We start from the raw sequence: 17,877 nt of genomic DNA, 5'->3' as shown, positions 1-17,877 counted from the left end.
TATGTATTCCAATGAGAAATGATGGTCCATTTTTCAAACCCCAACATTTTCTTTTAATAAAATTATAACACTTTGTATATGTTCAAACCCTTTACCAGGTAGTTTATCTATCCCCAGCACAACACACTTCCTCTCTCTCTCTCTCTCTCTCTCTCTCTCTCTCTCTCTCTCTCTCTTTCTCTCTCCCCCACTCTCTCTCTCTCTTCTCTCTCTCATTCTTTCTCCCAGTTCTCAATCTCCTCCTCTACCCCTCCACCCCCAACACCCATTTTACATACAAGAATGACAAGAAATTAACTAACACAATTTGGTAGTAAAAACAAATAGCAGAAATCAGAATTTTCCCCCAAACAAACCACCAACAACAGATTCTTTAATTCTTAATCTGTAAATCTTACAACAAATTTCTATTGAAAGACAGTGTCATCTTAGACCAGACTTTTTCCTTCATTTAGCATGAGTTAATCCTTTCACACATCTTTCTCAAATACTACTTGCATAGGCATAAAGCCAGCTGCTCATTCATTTCTTGGTGACTCTGCTGTGTTATCATGTTATAGTCGTTCACAGGTCATACCCCTTCTTAGTTCTTTTTAATTGCTAGTGTTCCCATTCAAACTCTATTCTAAGTACATAGGTGTTTATATTTCTCACTTATGATTTCAAACATTAGTATCAGCTCACTTTAAAACCAGAAGCGTGAGAAGAGCCACTTGCAGATTTCAACTTGTTATACTTTTTTTTTTTTCAGTTTTAAGACAAGAAAATTCAAGTAATTTCAAGTACTTCAGCTTGTTTCCCTGCCTTCATTTCATCAGAGCACTGGCCCTGATAGTGCCTTCCCACCCACCACCCTCCCCCTCTGCCATCAAGCAGACAAAATTTGTTGTATGTAGCATTGTGTACCAGAGCTGCTCCCCATGCCCAATTGAAGAGTGAATATAAATAATGCATATACACATACCTACTTCCCAACTACATTGTTCACAGTGTCATTTCTGTTAAGTTTTAGGTAGCATGAAATCTCATCAGCACAGAGAGGAAGCTTTGCTGAAAACTCGTCACAGGTACTTGCCGAGAAGTCAATAGCTCTGTGGCATGCTTAGCTGTTATTTCTGTTAGTTTACGAACCTGGAGCTAATTAAGAAGCTTAAAGAGTATAGTCATTAGATTATGACTGTTTGTTTCCAGTAGCCTTATATAAAACACGGTCTAAAATTAACTACTGGTTTCTCTACTCATTCTCTTTAAAGCAATCCATTGAAAAATTAAATTCTAAAGGACACTGCTTAAAGCTATTGGGGTGGGGGTGGGGACTTTGCATTGAAAATGATGATTTCTTTCATTGGTTAAAAAAATTCAAAAGCATGCTTCTCATTCTGTTCAAATTGCCACAAGGCAAACCACAGCCACAAATTGTGATTAGCTTGTTTCAGTTATAGTTTGTTACAATGATTAGGTCTAAATTCATTACTGTAAATTAATCACATTTCAGTACATGACCTCAATAGTTCCATTATTTCACCAATTTAAAAATCATATTTGAGGTTTATCACTCAGAAATCATGTTGGTGGACATTTAAATATGGTATTTGATATGAAAATGGTATTCACAGAATACAGTTATTATATTTTGTGTGTGTCCTATAAATAGTTGGTGTGTGGTAGATAATTGGCCACTTGTCCACTCGTCATTGATAAATCTATTTACACATTTTATCAAAAATATGGTATTTACATATGTGTAGTTCTTTCTTCTAAATTTTGCTTTAGTTCATTTTAATGTAAAAAAATACCAAACCTCCAGAGTAATTTCATCTTCTTATAGTATGACAGTGAGGGTTTTATTTTCGGAATAGGCAGCTCTGGGAAAACCTTGTCTAGATTTCAAGAAAGTTAGATACTTTCATATTCTCTATTACCACAAGGAATGAGATCAGACAAATCAAACTATGCTAAAGGAAACCACGAGAGACGGGACTGCTACTTAAAACATGAAAATTAATTTAAAAAATGACTCGATCACTTGCTGCATCTTCAGTACATATTTAGAAGCTCATTGTCAAGCAACGATGCCACCCCCGACCCTGTTGCCTCTTCTTCCAGTTCCTCTATGACGTCACAAAATTCTTTCATTAGTAAGGGGCTGGACATCGGAGGTCAGCTTGGCTCAGGCAAACTAGGTGGAGCTCTGGGAGGATCGATCATCATGTGGGCTCCCATCAGAGTTTTCAGTCTCTCCCTCAGAGATGGCCTGCATTGGAGTATTGTACAGCCTGCAGCGGACACTGTAGCGGCTGCTGCTGGCCACAGGTGGAGCCCGGGAGCGTCCAACCCGTGCTGATGCTGAGGTGGCAAAGTTTTTCGAGGAAAACCCTTCAGCATTGACTCGTGGCGAGCACGGTGACAGGGGGGACAGTGCTTCAGTCCCAGGTGTGCCCTGATGGGTATCATCGGGGCTTTGTGGGGACTCTGCAGTAAACTCCCCAGGCGGCTTGGGCAGGACCGGACTCTTCAGGATTTCCGTAGCAGACATGCGGTAACTGGAATCTGAGCGACTGCCTTTCTTGAGGAGCAGTAGCTTAAACTCTTCGTTGGATGTGTTGGACTTTTTGGCATTTCGGTAGATGAGACCGGGAGACCTCTGGCTAGTCCCAGCTGTCACACTGCTGCTGGGTGAAGTGACAGGATTGGCGCTGCTACTACTGCTACCAAGGGGAACTCTTGATTTGCTTCTGACAGACATATCCCCAGAATCTTTTCTTCCAAGGACTTTCCTCTTGGATCTTTTAAGAAAAGAGAAAATGGGGTCAAAATCTGAATCCACCTACAATTTTATGAATCAGTGTGTTCCATCTCATCCCCATTATCTATCATATTGGAAGAGCATCCCAGTCTCTTGCTCTCTCTTGTTCTTGCACCCTTCCCCCTCCTCTCTCCATGTGCTCATGGCTAGCCTCTACTCCTCTACTCCTTCATTCCTCTCTTCTCTCTCTCTTTCTACTTCTACTACCTTCTTAACTCCCCCATGACCTGAATGAACTCTATTTTGTATTAAAAATAAGAAAGAAAAAGAAAGAGCATCCTATATGGTAGAATATTAAGCATTAGAACCACACTAAGGAAGGTATGATTGACTCGTTACTTTCCCTCCTAGACTTTAAGGCTGCTGAGCTCTGTTCACAGCATGGGAAACACTGCTGCTTCTTCTCATGAAATTTGTCTGTGTGATACAGAGAAAAATATTCTCACGGCAAGCAGAGAACAGCATCTGTAGAACAAGTCTGGCCTTAGTTTGGTACCTGAAGAAGTTCAGCGATGAATAGAGAGATGTACTGCAAACTAACCTACATTTCAATTTACTGCACATGAAAGTTATTTAAGTGACTTTCAAAATAAATTAGTCTGTTTTTTTAAACACAAATACCATGACTCTTAGGTACTCAGGGACATCAACAGCATGTCTGGTGGTAAATCAGCACTTTGTAAGGAATTGAAAACTTAAACCATCTCTGGAGTACTTAAAATATAAAATCTAAGTTCTCAAGACAGCAAAATTAACTCTTGTGACTGGAATGTAAATAAGCAGGCAAATCCTACACAAATACAGATCTAAGGTTACCAAACTCCTTAACTCTACATAGCCTCTATAGCCATGAAATGGCTGCTCTTGTTTTGAAAATTTAGTAGGCATAAACTCAGTGAATCTTCAGCATAACTCAGTCATTCCTGACTCTGGTGGCATGCTCTATACTCATTTAAAAACATACTTGGGAAAGAAATTATGAGCTTTGCCTATCCACATTCCAGAAGAGGGTGGTTCCACTCAGAGAAACCTCTGATATTTCTGCATATCAGTGCTTGGTACCACCGGAAGGCAGTTTTCAATAGCAGGAGTTCTTAGCATCTACAATATCCTAGACACAAAATAGTGGTTTATCATCAGAATCAAAACTGTGAGGTATAGGTATTTCTACTTACAGTAAGAGGTTAAGTTTGAATACTTAATTTATTCAAGACAGCACAGAAAGTGGAACCCTATTCCAATGCAATTATCTTTTTGATTCTACAACTTATATCCTGCCCACTACTCCAGATATACCAGATGGTTCTTTGAGGGCTCATTAATTTACATAGTAAATTAACAACATGTACTGAGTTTGGAGGTAAAGTGTGAGGGTTAGAGGAATATAATTGGACTTTAGACAACAACTGGGGTGAACAATATATTAGTGATTCTCACCCTGTTTGCAAGGAAGAATGTCTGCTAAGGTACACACAGAAGGTACTGCTAGTAGAATCCTTAGGAGAATGCAGTTGCTAAAGAGCAGTGTTCCTTCTTTAAGGGAAAAAAACCTACAGAATCAACAGGGAACAGAAACTCTTTAAAGAGCAGAAGCCCAAAGGGTGAGAGGAGAGATTATAAACTGCTTGCAAAGAATTTGCTTCCAAAATGGTTAAGTCTGTGAATAAAAGGAAAGACAATCCTCAGGTTCTTCCCTTTGGGAATTCAATCTAGGTCCCCAAGGCACGGGGTAAGAAGGAGCTTATGTTTGTGGATAGAGCACGTGTAGCATCATTTAGTCCGTGGCTATGAGTTTTGGCTTTCAAAGATGGTTTTGGCTCTGCTTCCCTGGTCAGCAGCTATAATGAATTGTTGTAGATATAGGCCAATGATAACAGTTTATAAAGGTACAAAGGGATGTGTGCATGGGCAGCAAAGGCACAACCATGTTCCATGAAAGCAACCCAGAGAACATCCCCTATTCATCAGACCTGACATTTCAATTGAGAGATAAAAGTAAGTGCTATGAAAGAAATTTAACTTTTAAAAGAAAAGAGAAGCTGAGATGAGCTCCGCTTGTTTTAGCAAATCAACATATGTTTGTGTTAGCTAGCTTTGACAATATTTTGTAGACTCAAGAGATTATTTAAAAGTCAGGGGTTAAAGATATAAGTCAGTAGTGGTGTGCTTGCATAGCACGTGCAAGGTCTTGGGGTGGATCCCTAGTCCTGCAAAGATAAATACAATATGTACAACACAACAGAGATTACACTTGAGTTTGGGCTTTGACCCCCCAAGTAATTCAACTATGAATTGTTTTCACATGCAAATTTCTTCCAGAATGTCTTTCTTGAGGAAATCATCTAGTATCTTCCCTTCAATGACTCTTAAAGAACTCTATTAACTAAACTCTGTACATCTCTCTAGACTCATTTTCAAACATGCATCCGCAGTCTGTGACTTTGATTCAGAAGAATAATTCTTCCTTCTTGCTTTGTTGTTGTTACTGAATGTATTACAGGTATACAATGCTTCCCCATATTTGTATTAATGACAGTTACTTCAAAAGCAAACCCTTTTCTGTGCCTGTTTCTGGAAACATGGTCACACTCTCACCTGTGAATGACTGCAAAGAGATCTTCAGTGGTTCGAGGTTTGTTTGGAGACACAAACACACCCTCAGCTTCAGCTTGAGAGTCCTCACTGAGTGGTGAAGTGATGGAGTCATCACTTGGTGAGGATTCTAAAAACAAGAGGAGAAGCATCTTTAAAGGGCAGGAAAACATCTCACTACCCTGTTTTCCTGACTCAGGGATCAAACAAGCACAGGGTACCTTACCATGATTTTTGAAATGAGATAGCTGTCAAGTATTAGTTCCTAGATAACAATAGTTTTTTTTTTCTCTCAATTGTTTTAATAGGTAAAAGGATATGGCAGAGGGAAACTAACACCCAGGGCTCCAGAGAACTATAGGGACTACAGGAAATACCCTAGACCACAGGACGCATTTCCACATTACATAAGACAGGTATCATTAACTGACCTTTCAATGCAGTCTCGTCCACACTTCCTTGGGTCTCCTCTGCTCGGCTGTTATCAGAGGCACTTTTAGGCGAAATACCTGAAGCAATATTTTCCTGCTCAGAACATTTTTCAGGGAATGAATTTACAGTTGACATCTCTGACTCATGGCGGATTGTCACAGGCACTTTGTCATGGCGGCTCACAACACGCTGATGCTTATATTGACTGCTTATGTCTGTTACTCTAGTTGATGAGTTGGCTTGAAGTGTGATTCCATCCACAGATTCCGGTTTCCCACCTTCTTCCCCAACTCCAGAAGGTGCCTTCTGTCCTTGTTGTATGGCTCCATCTGGACTAGCTCCATACTGTATCATTTTACTACCCAAATCACTGGGGCGAGAAGCAGACACCCTCTGAAATCCTGTTGAAAATGCACAGTTCTTACTTGGTATGCTTTCTGGGATAAGCTCACTTTCCATCTGTATTTGGTCTTTTATCACATTTGAATCTGCAAGATTGCTGCTTGCTGAGGTTACAGTTTCTGGATTGCTGTGACTCTTTCCATCAAAAGTGGGGTTCTTTTCCAAATGTTTCTCTGGTCCCATCTCAACTACAGAGGAATCTAAAAAGGGCATGAGGGCATTATCTTCAGCAGAATACTGGCGTGATATTAATTTCTTGGCTGTATGTAGCCTTGCCTTATTTGGAGATAAAGAAGCCACAGAAGCCACTGTGACCGCATTCTCTTCTAAGTAAGGGAGCTCTGTATTATTACCCTCCTTTTGCTTATCTTCTTCAGACTTACTGATGGACCTCAGGTTGACAGATTTCAGAACTGTTGGGGTAATTGCAAGAGACGGTGGGGGATTTGACCTCAGCATATCTCCGACTGTGTTCTGCTTATGAGTAAAAGCATGCAGTGGGTGACGGTGGTGGAATGGTTTATTCAAAACATGAAGAGCACTTAGGTCAAGATGAGAAGGAGGTATAATTGGAAGTTCAAAATCTTTACTCAGTGATAGGGATCCATCTTTTAAAGATGGCTGCTGTAGTGAGGATTTCCTTTCTGGAACTTTAGGTTTTCTTTTGCTACCTCCAGGAGACAATGGACCTGAAAAGAAAGCTGTAGGGAAGGAGGAGGTTGGTGTTTCTGACTGGCTTGAGTAGCCACTTGATGGAGATGCTAAACCAGCCAGCTTTTCTGGTGAAGCCAGTTTATACTCATTGTCAACCGAAGGAAGAGATGGGGTGGTTGCCCTTGATTCTGATTGAGATGTTTGAGATTCAGAACTCTCTGGAGATTTGATGCATTCAATCACTGTGGTACCCGTAGCAGTGCTAGAATTAGACAAGGATCTGTAAGGATCATTTGTTTTCAAGTCATTTAGAAGCCAGAGGTCTGCATAGTGAGTTGATTCAGCACCTTCATCTTTGAATGGTGAAATGTCTGTAGTGTCCAACTGAGGTTCCTTAATGGCATGTTCACTCTGGTTTGTCCAAGAAGAGTCCAGCTTTGCAGGCAGATTGGCATTTTCCACCCGAGAAGGCGTGTTGGAGAAATCAAGAGGCAGCTTCATTTCCCTGGAACTGTGAGGCAGGTGCTGACCACTGCTTATCTTTGGTTCTTTCTTCTCAGAAATGTCTGCATTTCCATCAGGTTTTCTCAATGATGAGCTACGTTTAGGTGGAGTTGGCTTTGCCTTTGGTTTTCTGAAAGAGATGCTTGGTCTCCCCTGCCTCCTGTGGTCTAAGTATTCTTGCCAGGCACAGTCCGGAAGAGCAGGAGGAACCCCAACACCCTGACCATTCTCTGGGCTCAGGCCTGCATAGTGACAGACATAGGTCTTATTACCTTTGAGGCCACAGTCAAAGTGCATCGAGGTATAGTATCCTTCTGTGTCCACTGAGAAATGAGAGCTAGTGTCTGCTTTGTCTGAAGGAGACTTTTCCAGAAAGCTGTCATAGGTACCCATGCTTGTAAAGCTTGGGCATCCCAAGCTATCTGCCTTTGGACGCTCAGGACTAAAATCTTGGCGGCAGGATGCATCATGATGGTGGTGCAGATAATTCCACTCACTGTCACTTGTGTTGCTGTTGTTGGGATCATCCAGCAGATCTGCAACAGTGGAGGTAAAGGAGTTTGTCCGGTGGCCTCTTACTTTATCCAAGTGGTCATTGTATTGTTCTGTCACAAAGCCACTGGCATCTTCATTAGCATTAGGAGCAGTGTTCAGTGACAATTCTGAGTCACAGTGAGAAGAGCCGGTGAGGGGAGGAGAAGCTGCAGGAGGGATTGTCTCTGAGGTCTGTGAGGGACATGTAGAGCTGCTCCCACTCCAATTACCACTGGACGACTGGTGGTCATCTTTCTGGTCCATGTGGCTGCTAAGGAGGACACTAGCTGTGGAAATGCAATGGATGGGGCTCCCAAAGGTGTCTGAGTTGGAGGAGATGTCACAGCTTCCAGAGTCAGCCGCCATTCGGGACAGACGTGATCTCCCTCTCTCATTTAACTTTTGCTGGGCACTGTGAAGATGTTGAGAACAGGCTAGGCCCAAAGGAGGCTGGTGTTCCTGTGTACTTGGGCTGCTTGGAGCTTCACTACAATCATTAGGGGTTCTTTCATGGTCACCCACGAAATGCTCCCCTTCTTCAAATGCTGAAGGTTTAGCACCAACTTTGGGTTCAGCATCGCCACCTCTATTTCCCTCCCGAGGAAGGCTCCGAGATCTTGTACGGCTGCTCACGACAGGAGTAAACATGGTATCACCTTTGTCGGCCAAGGCAGAGATGTTACCAGCAGAATGAGAAAGGGACACTGCGATGCTCTGACCCCTTTGAGCTCTGATTCTCCTTCTGGATGGGGCAGCAATCAGAATATCTTCAGTTTGGCATTCAGAGTCCCTGGTTCCGGACCTCCTGTTGACAGTACTGGAGGGGTCTGGGTTTGTGTGCACTATCACATTCCTTTCCCTGGCCACTGGTGATTCATCGGAATCTAGGGCACATGGAAAACATGGTAAGATATTATTACATCTCCACAGACTAACAGGCATTTTGAAGGCTGTGTATAAATCTGTGTATTATCATGTTAGAACTTACTCTTACAGAAAAAAGTTATATAAAAATTAAAATGCTTCAAGTTTCTGAGTTTGTCTGTTTCATTCTTCTTGTATGTATTGTATCATGTATATGTACACACACACACACACACACACACACGTCATGAAAACTTATTGAGAGAAGTTACTTTTTGTTTTTTATGAACAGTGCCTCTTCACATTAATTTACATTAATAAGTAAATGCTTTCATAAAAGAAAAATAATTTAAAAAAATAAAAAAGGAAACAAAAAAACCCTGAGTACAAAACCTAAAGTACTGGCCACTATTTTTCATTATGTTTCTTAATACGAACATAACAGAATGCAATTTGTAGATTTCATTATGAAAATTAAGGTTTTACTTATATGAGCTGCCACCACATTTTGAAACTGGTAGAAATATTATAAACATATTGAACAGTAAAACCTTTAAATGTCCCCAAAGTTTTAAAATTTTAAGATTCCATATTTGAAAATGTTTAAAATTCATTTTAAAAATAATCATATCAAATGCAATTTTTCTTCAAATGAAGTTACAGTTTTCAATAAAACTTCTTGCACTGAATCTTTATTCATATTTCCTATCTTAATGGAATGTTTAAATCAGCAAAATATTCTATTTCACCTGGAAGGCTTGAATGCCTCAATCTATAAGGTTAAACCTTTATGTTTAAGAACAGAGTTTAAAAAAATACAACGCCAGATGGTTTTCTGAATACAAATAAATCTACAGCATTTTAAAGCTATTAAAAATTAAAACATTCAATATTTATAAGGAGTGTTATAGTTGAAAGTAGGCTTCTATTTCATCTCCTTACAACTCTCACTAGACTGAAACCATGACCATTTTTTATACCACACCTATTTCTTGCTGAACTCTTCTGGGAATCCCCGAGATTGTTTTCCTTCTCCTCAGTTTCCGTCTCCGCTGCAGTACAGATTGTGAATGAACAAGAGAACAGCGTATACTTGCTTCTCTGTCGAAACCAACTCCTGCAACCCACAAATAAGTCTCATTAGCCTTTAAATGGCAGACAACTTTTTAGTTTCATGGAATACAGTGCTATTTATTGATGGGAAGTCAGGGGAGACTTTGCATTAAACTTGTGAACACATATAAGGGAGCCCTTCTATAGCCTGTCTTCAAATGCTACAGGATTTAAGCTTTACTTCTCATGCAGCTTGTATTGCCAAAAACAACAAGCAAAAGAGGCAAACCAAAAGAAATAGAAAGAAGAGAAAGGGATGCCAGCAAAGCTCTCACACTGAACTGGTTATAACCTTTAGCCACTATTATTTACTGGTCTATTTCTGGGCTCCCTGAAACTGATACCTTTGTATAGTAGATCTGTGCCCAAGATGTGAACCTAATGTATCCTGACCCATTTCTTCATTAAAGCCGTCTTTGTGAGTTTTTCTCCTTTCATCTTCTATGCCCAAACTTCCTCTCCAAGTACTTACACACACACACACACACACACACACACACACACACACACACACACACACTGCTGTGAGGAAACGTAATAGTTTATGGATTTCTTTTTAAAAAAATGTGTAGCTCAACTTTCTTCCTGTGACTAAATTGGATGCTTTTTGGTTTGGAAATAAAGACACAGAGGAGTTCTTGGTCCTGTAATGAAATAGATCTACCTTCTGTACCAATAAGATAGACTCCTCAGTCTTTAAAGCATTGTTTGTTATTGTACACGAGTCTTATTAGTCTATGTTCTCATAAGTTGCACTAAATGTGGTTCTATTAAACTAGAACAGTGCGGAAGAAGGTAAAAAATTCAAACTCTGTATGGCACAAGCATACACTATAGACTTTTCAGTGAAAGCAGTGGCTCAGAATGCTGGAATGCTGTGCTTTAAGATTTGATCACCTCATTCTTTTTCCTGTTAAGCATGGGACTGGATAGGTTCTGAAAACTTAGGTCAGCTGCATGGCATCACAGTGTCGACAGTTTGTAGGCTCACTTTGAAATATCTGTATCATGTGATGAATGATTACAATGCTATCAGAGAACTCATATAAATGAGACTTTCCTTTCTTGGTTCCAATCAAAACCTAAAATCCTTCATTTGAATCCTAATGATTATTGAATACATGATATGCAGACACTGTGCGTTATATGGACACCATTAACAATGTTCTCATTAAAGCTCTTGAAATCAACATCTAATCTGGGCTTTCATCTCGAGAGTTCCTGAAATAAAACAGAAAGAAAAATCTTCTCCTCTTCTTAATCACCAGATGATGGCCTATAATCACAGTACTACATTTAAAACAAGATTTTTACTTACATCGCCAGAAAAGAAGCAGGGGCTGCTAATAGTCAGATGTTCCCAGACTGAAAATTAGTTTAAAAGGGTACTGGAATGAACTCCTCAAACACGTCTCATTTAGATTTTAGAGGTCACATAAGTACATACCCTTAGAATGATTTAGCCTGCAAGTCAAATAGGTCACCAGGAAAGTTACATCCTAGGTCATGACACAACTGGCCAATGAATTAGAGTACCTCTTTTGCAAGAGGAAAATATCTGCCCCAGATACCTGGTCCATTTGCTCCCCACTCTAGGAGAGAGACATTTGAGTGGAGTTGATAATAGCAAGGTTCAAAATGCTTTCTCAGGGGACATGCAATCTTCAGTTACAGGTAATCAAGATTAAAGGCAGCCAAAGTATGGCTTTAATTTTTTTTTCAGTATATAAATATGGTAAAAGGAAACTAGAAGAGATGTTTAAAATTGCCAATAGAAGAACTTTTAATTTGGGAAAGAATGGTTGAGAATAAAGTATAACTCTCTGATTTTCTCTATCCCTCCTTCAATCTCTTACACACACACACACACACACACACACACACACACCTAAATCTATCACTTTGTATAATAACATAGATTCCTTTAAAAAGTAAAACATCTCAATTGCAACTAAAATTCCCAGCTCCAACTGCCGAATTCACTACTTTGGCTATTAGACTTTGAAGAAAAGGCCAGCTTGACTCACATCCTATCTGGACCAATATGCAAACTTTCAACAGATACAACAGCATAAATGAAAAGGAAACCAGGCCTGCCTATTTTAAAATACAATTCACATTTCATCTTTGTATCTACATATTTTGAGGTCAAAAATCCCTAAAATCAATCCATGAGTCTACTGGTCTATTAGAAAAAGCCTACCTTCATCTAGGGAAGCATGAAAACAGACTATTTGATCAGCAGAGCCTTACTTGCAGTTAAAAAAAAATCCTGAGTTTTGCTGCTTTCTTTTTTCATGGTGCCACAAATCATTATCATGTGATTAATCACTACCAAAGAGCTAGTTGGTGGTCTTTTTTTTTTTTTAAAGAGAGAAACTGACTGTCATTTACATAACAAGCAGTCCAGCAGAATATATGCAAATTGGTGTTGAAAACCTGACAAAAGCATACTGAATAGCTCCTGGATTGTATATCGACAGAAGATTTCTTGCTTAAAACAAAATGGTATCTTAGCTGATAAGGGAAGCTAACAGCACAGGTCTTGAACACATTTAATACATAGACGATTCAGACCCAACTGCCCTTAAAGGAAAGAAAGGAAACCATACCAGTGACATTGATGGGAATAATGCACGAAGATATCACTTGGGCATCTTGTTTCATCTTCTCCTCAGGAGTCGGGAGAGGTAGTGCTTTGTTCCAGTTGGTCTGCTTATCCAGTGTAGAGGGAACATTGTGGATTGGGTTTTTCGGCCTCTGCCCTAACATGACATCTGAGTCTTCATCCTCTGGAGAGTGGGACTAAAAACAAAATACATTCAAATTCAGTTCCCATTGTTTCCACACATAAAAGATTTTATAGTTCCAATTTTTAAGAATGAGGATAGAAAGAAGCATGTAGGACAAAGAAAACAGTTCTAGAAAAAAAAATCAAGTACAACTAATTAAAAGTTTTGTTTCAACGGTGAAGAGATACAGAAGGAAGAAATAGGCTCACACCGCATGCTTTTCAGGTGAAATGGAATTAAGAGACAAGTGGATCAGAAATTCTATACCTTCAAACTGAAGAAAACTGTCTGTCTCTAAGCCAGTAAAAGGTTCATCTACTTTCTGCATTTTTATGTTGCTCTAAGTTCTTGTCAAAAATCTTGAGACCTCTACACCCTAATGATCAAAGACAGATGAGCTAAATGGTTATTAAAAATGCTCAGAAACGATGCAGGAAAACCCAAGACATGAGGGAGTCTAGAACATACCACCTAGAGTAGCTAACCTAATCCAGGAGGCCATCAAAACTCCAGGAGTTAATTCCACTGAAGGAAGACAGCTCTGGTGAAGGACAATTTAAAAAGTCAGTTTAACCGACATCAAATGGCTGTGGAAAAGCCAAAGTAAAGAGGTGCCCCAGCCCCTGACTATAGTGGAACAGACATATTCTGTCTCGGAGAGAAAGATTCAAGTGGGGTTTTCTTTCGAATTTGGATGGGTAGGAGAGTTCTAGTTTATTTTCTTTTGGCTTTGTGGTACAAAACTTTGCTTCCAGCCGTGTAAGTTAGAGGCTTGGATTTCTATATGACATTTGAAAATTGTCTATTCAGGCCTTTGATAAATATTAATGTTGCCCAACTTTTATTTCAAGCTTGGGCTCCAGGCCCAGATTATTCAAAAGGCTCCATTCCATTTTTGGATTCAGGGTTGGGTTTCTAAACCAGTGTAGTAAAAGACCCAATTTCTACCATTGAGCCTAGTTTTCTTTCTTTACACAGTTCAGAGGAAGATAGGTAACTGTATAAAATGAGTATTTCCTTTTATTTCAATAAGGTTTAATAATTCTCTGACCTAAAACCAGGATCACTTTAAAGAAAAACTATCTAGTTTTCACATTGGAAACTATACTATTGGCTCAGGATGGCATATGTTGTCAAATGAACTGTCCTCAAGTCTCCTTAAAGAACAGGCTCCAGATCACCTTGTTTAAAGGAAAGCCCAGCATTTACTTACCTTATCAGAGGTTTCTGCAAAGCCCCCCAACACACCCAGTGGTATATGATTTCCCCCCCATGGGAGATTTGTGTTCGCCATGAACGGTTTAAGTAAAATATTGCAACCTTCTTTCGCTCTTCAGCCTTAGTGCAGATTCCCAGCGAAGCGAATAGCTCAAATAAAGTTGGAACACAAAAGACTTTGTTTCCTAGGTAACTCTCAGAAAGAAAAAAAAAGTTTTGTGCATGCAGGGAGGGAGAGAGGGAGGGAGGGGGCAGAGGTGGGAGAGAGAGAGAGAGAGAGAGAGAGAGAGAGAGAGAGAGAGAGAGAGAGAGAGAGAGAGAGAGAGAGAGAGAGAGAGAGAGAGAGAGCGCGAGCACAGGAAAGCAGAGCTCAGGAGAGCCAAGCTGAAGAGAAACACCCCACCACCAGAGGCCTCATTCTGCTGTGATTCCTTCGTTGAATAACAATGGCCTGGAAAAGGTTAAGGATGGTGACTTGACTCCAGGCTCTGACTAGCAGCCAAAGGACTTTTTATTTAATAGTGACAGGGACAGTTGGCTGCCAAAGAATCCTCTTGTTTTGTTGGATCTTTTCTTTTCTTTTTCTTTTCTTTTCTTTTCTTTTCTTTTCTTTCTTTCTTTCTAACTTTCTTTCTTTCCTTTTTAATTTGAAAAGCCAACTGTTTCCAGTTCTGATAAATGCAGGGAAAACTGTCATTTCTTTCCCCCAAACTCCACACTGTAGGAGCAGTGACAAAGGATGCCTATGTTTAGTAGAACTGTAAATTACAACTCCAAAGGGGACATTAATGCGGAACAAAACCAAGGACAGGGCTGTCATTCACTCAAGTTAGGAGAATGCCATTCTTTAACTTGACTTCAGAAAAAAACTATTAGTTTAAAACGGGTTTGCAATAAAGTTAAAAGAGAGAAGAAAGGGAGAGTGTCTGAAAAGAGCAGCTGCAAAGAAATGTTCTCAGAACCAATACCTTTCTACTCCATGGGGCCATGTGGCAACATTCAGTGGGGGAGGGCGAACGGGTGCTGTTAAACTATGAAGATGAAATGCAAAAAGGTAAAATTAAAAAATGTACACAACAGTATGCCCTAGTTAGGCCAAATCTATGAGGCTAACAAATAACATTCTAGTAGAACTTCTCTTAAGTGATTCTGTTTTGGCTAGGAGATCAGATAGACTCTAGACCTAGAGTTCTTCAATTCATATCTTGGTTATGTGGCTCTTCTGCTACATGATCAGGCACAATTCTTTACCATCTGTAGTAAGATAGGTGGATAACAGCATCTCCCCTCCAGGGCTATCCTGAGAATTACAAGGGTAAATGCATGTAGTATGTTTAGAAAAATCTTGGCACTTAAGGTGCCCCATATGCTAGTATGTGCTACTTTTACAACTATGGTTATTTTTATCTTTACCCCGTAGCTGTAAAAATGTCTTTAAAACTATAACTTCCCCATCTTTTGTGCGTGTTTACGTACATACATACATACATACATACATACATGCTTATATGTATGTTTGAATGCATATAAATGTGTGTTGTTATGTATACATGTATGTGCAAGTGCACCTGGAAGTCAGAGGCTAATCTCAGGTATCATAGTTTCTCATGAGTCATCTATCTTGTGGTTTTTGTTTGTTTGTTTTTATCTTAGTGTGTGAGTGTCTTTAATTAGTCTAGAGCTTACCAAATAGGTTAGGATGTCTGGTCAGGGATCTGCCTGTCTCTGCCTCTCCAGCCTAGGATTATTAGTGTGTAACATCCTACCTGGCTTTCATGTTTAGGTTGTCATGTGTATAAGACAAGCACTTTACCTACTGAGGCATCTCTTCAAACCAATAATTTACCCATCTCTTATATATAAGTCTATCTAATTTGGGAAAGACCAAATTGTTTTTTTTTTTCCTTAGAATGACTATTTTTCTATGAAAATGTCTGATTTGTATCCCTTCTCTATACGGTTCAAATTTGCTTCTCTCTCATTAAGCATATTTTAAGACCATTGGTTTCATGTGTGTTTCTCTTTCATACAGACCCCACATATGGTTCAATGGTGGACTGCCAACATCTTACAACACTTAAATTGATGAAGAAGTCCTGTGTTTTATTTTGTATTAGATGAAACAAATCATATTGCCAATTTTGCTTGGAAATTAATTTGGCCATCAGCATTCTCTCCTCAGGATCTATTAAGAAAAACATTAAAATTCTTCTTGCTCATTTTGAGAAAGAGAAAGTCACTATCTAGTCCATGTTTCTCTATAACACACAGTGATGAATGTGCCTCAGATCTTCAGGTAGTTGGATTACAGGTGTGTACAACCATTCCTGACTGAAACTTTATGTCATCTAGTAGGTAAGAATACATACATGATGCATACAGCCAAGGATAGCTATGAATGTAGCACAATACAAAAATTTAAACTTACCCAAATTATTGTGATTTCTTAACTATGTTTTTTCAGTAACATGATTTGTATGTAGTGAAGCTAATCAATAACAGCTTTGGATTCAGTCATGCATATATTATAGTACTTACCTCATAGCAGGGCTTTAATATAATATAAATTAACCTAGAACACACACACACACACACACTCACTCACACACACACACACACACACACACACACAGTGTTCACCTACTAGAATGTGAATTGCTGTATTTAACTTCTTCTTTTAGTCTTTCATGATATCAGTTGTTCCCACCTCATAAGAACTTAGTAAAATATTTGCTCACTCGAATTATACCAGATATCTGTGTGTTTTAGCAGTTATGAGAAAACCAAATAAAATTAGAGGCATATCCAAGATCTCAGGAGGGAGCAGATACCATGGAATCTCTGTCTTACTAGAATAAATGCATAAAACCAGACAGAAAAACACCAGAAGCCCTGGTTCCATAATTGAATTGGTACTGAACCTAACTATTCTTAAACGTATGGCAGGCATAGGTTTTATGAGAGCCATTCAAAATCTAATTCTAATTTAAGTCTGATAGGGTTGATCATTAATTTTTATATAGAGCAAATTTCATTTCCTCACACCTGGTTTGTTTTGACTAGATCTTAAGACTGATGGGTTTAAAGAGACTAAGGCTCCTCCACTTACAGAGATGTATTAGATATCACCTGAGTTCAGATTTGACTCTGGTTCTATACTGAGTCAGCCATTAATGATACAGACATCTCATATAAGAAAGCATAGTATGTAAAATAGAGGAACAATTCATAGAAGCAAGTGCAAGGGAGCCTCAATATGTCAAGTTGATGTAGGAAAGAAAATTGGTTCAAAAATTGACAGCTTTGTATCTCATAAATTTTCAACAACAAAAAAATTCATAAGAGACTGAAGTCCTGGCAACAGGGATGAAATTAATATTGACAAATGAATTTTGGTAGTTCATCATAAATCTCTCAAGTCAGTTCTACTGAGTATTTTTTTCAGGAGTGAGAGATGAGGAGTGGATTTTATTTTTATCTGTTTGCAGAACCCATCTATATATCAAACGAGTATAAGATAAAACCCGGCAATGACTGAAGGAGGTTTGACTGCAGACAGTTGATCTTCTTGGATTATGTTCACTCTATCATTTTGGTAGCAGCCCCAACTGATAACATGCGAATGCTGAAACTTAGTAGCATTGAGCTTTGGAATGGAGAAATGGTGCTCTTTCATTTCTCCACCCACATCTAATTAGGATCGCAATAGATTTATAGTATCAGTTCATGTAATATTGAGTGAGTTGTGGCTTTATATCTGCCATGAATTATGAACTAACTATTGTGTTGGAAAGTGTTCACTTGCCTGGGTGTTAGTCAAAGGAAACAAGTGGTTCTGATTGTTTTGGATTATATTTTTATATGATGAATGTAAAAATCAATTCATACATTCTTTTTTTCTCTAAATTATCTAAAACATTATATTTCAATCCAGTGCTACCTCAGAACATCTCTATTTGGACCAGA

The 17,877-nt window shown here is 39.1% G+C and overlaps 1 protein-coding gene across 4 annotated transcripts in view; it reads right to left on the bottom strand.

Moving 5' to 3' along the window:
• Positions 1–2,179: 2,179 nt before the first annotated feature.
• The window catches only part of NHS (NHS actin remodeling regulator), a gene marked incomplete at both ends in the record, with an annotated part of 312,748 nt that continues 297,050 nt past the window's right edge, over positions 2,180–17,877 (bottom strand). For 2 of the 4 annotated variants that reach the window (XM_080910762.1, XM_080910764.1), the window contains 6 exons: positions 2,180–2,786; positions 5,402–5,528; positions 5,830–8,808; positions 9,774–9,905; positions 12,514–12,706; positions 14,880–14,942. In XM_080910762.1, the coding sequence (XP_080766888.1) occupies positions 2,180–2,786; positions 5,402–5,528; positions 5,830–8,808; positions 9,774–9,905; positions 12,514–12,706; positions 14,880–14,942 (4,101 nt within the window). The remainder of the gene's footprint in view (positions 2,787–5,401; positions 5,529–5,829; positions 8,809–9,773; positions 9,906–12,513; positions 12,707–14,879; positions 14,943–17,877) is intronic. The other 2 variants (XM_080910763.1, XM_080910765.1) reach the window with 1 other exon arrangement.

Source organism: Micromys minutus (genome assembly GCF_963924665.1).
Source record: "Micromys minutus genome assembly, chromosome: X".
Lineage (NCBI taxonomy): Eukaryota > Metazoa > Chordata > Mammalia > Rodentia > Muridae > Micromys > Micromys minutus.
The sequence above is the reverse complement of the archived record's forward strand: the minus strand, read 5'-3'. Positions and strand labels throughout refer to the sequence as shown.